A 5,000-nucleotide genomic window follows, 5' to 3' on the forward strand; every position below is an offset into this window, starting at 1 on the left:
GTTTTATATAATCTCTCTCTGAATGTGGCGGGTTGCCAGGTTGGGAATCTTCCTTAAGGTTTTATTTGCGGATATTTGTATGCAGATCCATCTGTAAAGGGGGATAGCAGCAACACAACCTGGCAACCCTGTGTCGCTGGCAGGATGCGCTCGGTTAGCCAGTCGGCTAGCAGCTCACAGGCAGCAGCGTCAAGTCACACAGAGTTAACCGGGATAATACGGGAAATGATCGGTTTAGCTTTCAAAATAAAAGCACACAAAAAAACACGTCAGTTTAGAAAAAAGCTTATAGCAAAGATGGTCGATTTAGAAGATGGATCACTCAACAGTTTAAAGCAGACACACTCTGCTCTGCTTCATAAGTTAATAATAATAATAATAATAATAATTATTATTATTTCTTAACATTACACTCAGACAAGACGACAGACATTTTAATTTTCTTTCTTTAGCTGATGCTGTTACCCACACAGAGAGAGGGAGAGAGAGAGAGCAGGTGGGTTCAGTGTCTTACTGAACATGACAGAGAGACCTTCCTCTCTGTGTACAGTAAGTCCTGTATGGCTATAAACACATACTTTCAATTCAAAATTACTTTTTAGGAAAAAACAACAATTATATTTTAATTCATAACAGTTTCCTCGCAAATATTCAATATTTATTGTCACTGTGTCGGCCTATCACTCACAAAATATTCATTAGCAATTGTTGTGAAAATTCCCATATGATCTGTAATTTTAATTTTGGGGGGAAAACAGCAACTGTATTTCTTTGCACATATAATGTTTATTTAACTTTTGCTACTTTTATTTCCTCATAAAAGCTGCAACCACAGAGGAACTTGAATGGATTCAAGTTGGATGGATTCTGTGCTGCAGCAATTCTGTGGTTGCAACATAAGGCGGGCAATAATTATTTTATTTTGAAAACGCAGACCGGAAATCAGATTTGTTACTCTGTCTAGCTTGACCCTGTGTCAGTGGTGTGTCAGTCAGTCGCTCGTCTCTTTTTTCCAGTCAAAGACACTTCGGAGAGATTTTCTCTCCGCTTATCTGCATTCAATCACGGCGTCTGAGGCGAAACCCGAGGCTGGGAAGAGTCGGTTTGGATTAATACGATGTTCGGACGGTTGGATCGGGATTCAGATTAAAGTCGCGGATGGTTTTGTCTCCAAGCGAGGGACCTGGAAGCCCGGGCCCGGAGCGGGAGCAGGGGGAAGGCCCCGACGCTGCATGGTTTTGACCCAGAAAACGGCACCGACGGCCGGGCAAGCTGTCAACTAGCAGGCCGGTTAGCCACTTAGCACACTCAGCTAACGGTTAACACCCGACGTAGAATAAGGGAGATTTTTCCATTTGGACTAATTTGTGCGATCATTAACTATTAATAAGGATTGATTTTGTATTCGAATTGAAGTCAGAAATAAGAGCGACCCTCTGGAAATAAGGGAGCTGGCGGCTGGCTAGCTCCGGGCTAGCCGTCCCAGTTAGCTTCTCTCCGGGCAGCCGGACACCAGAGACTCCGGAGCTGCGGAGCCGGGAGGAGGAGTGCAGGCAGCGGTTCATTCAAAGGAGGCCTCGGTACTTTCTCATCATTTGCGGACCTTATCACAGACCCGAGGCACCGATAATGGCTGCCATTATCAAGGAAATAGTGAGCCGCAACAAAAGGCGATACCAGGAGGACGGCTTCGACTTGGACCTGACTTGTATCCTTTTCATATTGCTTTAAATGTACTGTAATTCAACGGCTTAGTTTAGCCTAGTTAGCTAGCTTGTAGCCTCTGTATGATCGTTCTCCTGTATGGAGAAAACGTCATACGAATCTCCATTCAAAAACCTGCTAATTTCATGCTGTCTTGCTTATCGCTAAACGTACACTCCTCATAAAGCATGACTAACAGCTAGTAGAGCCGCTGTTCCATTCGGCACACACCCAAAAACACAAAGCAGCACTTAATTTGATAAAATCTAAACTTTTAGAGCTGGTTCGCCTGATACTCCCACAATCCCCTTCCATCCAAATACACAGTGGAGGCGGTAGCGAGCAGAATGAACACATTAAAACCTTTATATTTTATTGAAATAGTGCTGTCTGGTAGATCTCATGTATGCCGAATTTTCCAGTGGCTTCCAACGATTCGTAAAATATCTTCAGCAATGTTATTGGATGTATGTGTATTTACCTATGAGCAAGGCAGCATTAAACTGTCAGATTTTGAATGGAGTTTGAAGTGACGTTCTCTCTCGGGGCTACCTAGCTAGCTGCGTTCTCCCCAGTCTGCCTGCGATGACACAACACTGGATCCAGCTGTTTCGGGTTAATTTGTTACCGGGTTATCTGATAAGGGTTTCGGCGGCTGGGCAGATGCCAGAAGCTAATGTTTGACGGTATTCTCCCGTTAGGATCCATGTTAGCGGTGCGGCAGCAGGTGCTAGCCGGCTAGGCTAACAGTGTGTCGGTGGTTGTGTTGGCGTTGCATCAGCAGGAGAGCTAACCAAGGTTATTCACCACGAACCACTAATCCATTAAAACAGCCTCACATTTACATGAATTCACCCCTTAATTCATGCAAAAACCCCTTAAAATTAGTAAAGGGAGTTATCAATGGAGGAGATCCCATCTAAACCCCATAAACTCCTTCTTCATTTTTGACTTCTTACTTTCTAATATAATGAAAAATTCCAGGAGACAGAAACTCTCCATTAATAACTCATTAACAACTCTGTAAACCTGCACAAAAGGCATGAAAAACCCGTAATTAGTAGAATAAATCCCTTAAAAACCCTTACTTTTTTAAAGCTGTATTATTTGTAATAGATAATTAATGTTAATGTAATGGAGAAGTGAAAGACATTTAAGGGATAAAATGAAGGGGTTTGGTCTCATAGTGTTTACAGCCGACTGACACTAAACACTGACTTTACAGCACTAAAATAAATAAAACTAAATTAAAACTATAATCACTACTTCTGTAAGTAGCTAACTCAAATAAAATAAAACTATTCAAATGTATTTTTCAGTTGAAGCCAAATTCCATTTCTACACATTAAGAAACTGAAGCAAGGTAAATCCTCCAGCCTTCCTCTCTTTCAGCTGCACTCCTCCTCCTCTCCTCCTCTTCTCCTCCTCCTCCTCTCCTCCTTCTCCTCCTCCTCCTCCTCCTCCTCCTCTTCATCCAACACGTCAAACACCAAAACTGAAAATAAAAATTAACTAAAAAGAAATGGAAAATAGAAACTAAACTAAAACTAGAAGGTCCCATCTCAAAACTCCCTGAAACAAAAATAACATTGAATTTTAATTTGAACATAAAATCAACTATAAGATGAACTGAAGCGAAGAGCAGAACTGATCGATCGACTGTGATCAGTATGAAACCAAACCCCTTCATTTTATCCCTGAAATGTCCTTAATTTCTCATTATATAAACATTAATTATCCATTAAAAACAACAGCTTTAATAAAGTAAGGTTAGTATCATGGGTTTATAAGGGATTTATTCATGGGTTGATTCACAGAGACTCTAGAAATTAAGGGATTTCCCTGTCTTTTGTGCAGGTTTACAGGTTATTAATGAGTTCTTAATGGAAAGTTCCTGTCTGCCTGAATTTTACATTAAATTAGAAAGTAAGGAGTCAAACATTAAGGGGAGTTTAAGGAGGTTTTGATGGGATCTCCTCCATTAATAACTCCCTTAACTCATTTTAAAGGGATTTTGCATGAAGTAAGGGGTGAATTGATGTAAATGTAAGGGTGTTTTAAGGGATTACTGGTTGGCAGAGAGAAGTAGTGAAGCTGTCTGGAAATGAATGTGAAAAGTTGAACGACCCAAAACAGTTTGGAGAAATCACATCGTGCCCCTGTGTGTGAGATGAAGAGATATCTGTCACTGTGATCAATAATCTATAATCAATAGGCTGATGAGGCAGAGTTTAACACAGCGGTCAGGTTTCCCTTGATTATAGTTGGGTTGCATTTAAAGGAAACGGGCAACGTTGCCTTCAGGAGCAGCAACAAGCCGCAGCGTCTGAGCAGCAGGTGAAGCAGCTGAGGGAGTCCTGCAGTCGGACTTTCCCAGCAGCACATGAACGCAGCGTGACGGTTGCGCTCAAACGATCGGCCGATTAATCGATGGAATCATGTTGTGATGATCTGAAGACTTTCTGATATCATGACTCGCTGCTCTGCTGTCTGATGACAAACACATTTTATTAAAAAACTGACAAAATGAGATATGAAACATTTTAGGGAAAATTATTAGAAAATGTCAGTTTTGTCTGACATCACACCGAACATTAAATCAATCAAATTTTATTTCTATAGCTCATTTCATACATTAAAAATGCAAAACGCTTTATAGATAGAAAATCCATAAAAGAAAACAAATGAAATGACATTGTATAAAATGAAAATAAAATTACATTAAATAAAATGAAAATAAAGTAAATAAAATTAAATTGAATAAAATGAAAATAAAATAAATAAAATTACCATTCAGTTCAGTGGGATGAACATTAATTTGATTATTTAGCATGTGATTTGTCATACATGAGCCATATCATGATATATATATTGATATTGGAAACAAATCTTTCTGATTATCATGATATTGATTTGAACCACGACTCAGCCGGACTTTAACTGCAGGATGTGATGCATTCAGGACCAACAGAACGACCGTAAAACCCAGTTCAGACAGAGGCAGACGACTCCTGTGTGTGTGTGTGTGTGTGTGTGTGTGTGTGTGTGTGTGTGTGTGTGTGTGTGTGTGTGGCTCTCCTAGGACCTGCAGCTTGTGTTTTTTTCTGGCTGAAGCTTTTAAAAGTTTATCAGACGAATCGATTTTCAGAGAGGAAAAGATCTCAGCGGGAGCAGAGAGGTCTCACTCTGCCTCTGTTTCCACGCACCGCAAACACCAGCAGTCTGTCGTCAGTGTGTCGCTGCTGAAGTGAAACTCCCTGAAACTGTGAAGAGCCGTGAAGTGTCCTGCGGGGCGG

The 5,000-nt window shown here is 40.7% G+C and overlaps 1 protein-coding gene across 1 annotated transcript in view; it reads left to right on the top strand.

The window, feature by feature from the left end:
• Positions 1 to 1,038: 1,038 nt before the first annotated feature.
• The window catches only part of ptenb (phosphatase and tensin homolog B), an 18,768-nt gene continuing 14,806 nt past the window's right edge, over positions 1,039 to 5,000 (top strand). The window contains 1 exon segment of the mRNA XM_078290851.1: positions 1,039 to 1,708. Within this exon segment, the coding sequence (XP_078146977.1) occupies positions 1,630 to 1,708 (79 nt within the window). The 5' untranslated portion in view covers positions 1,039 to 1,629.

This window comes from Centroberyx gerrardi, chromosome 20 (genome assembly GCF_048128805.1).
Source record: "Centroberyx gerrardi isolate f3 chromosome 20, fCenGer3.hap1.cur.20231027, whole genome shotgun sequence".
NCBI lineage: Eukaryota > Metazoa > Chordata > Actinopteri > Beryciformes > Berycidae > Centroberyx > Centroberyx gerrardi.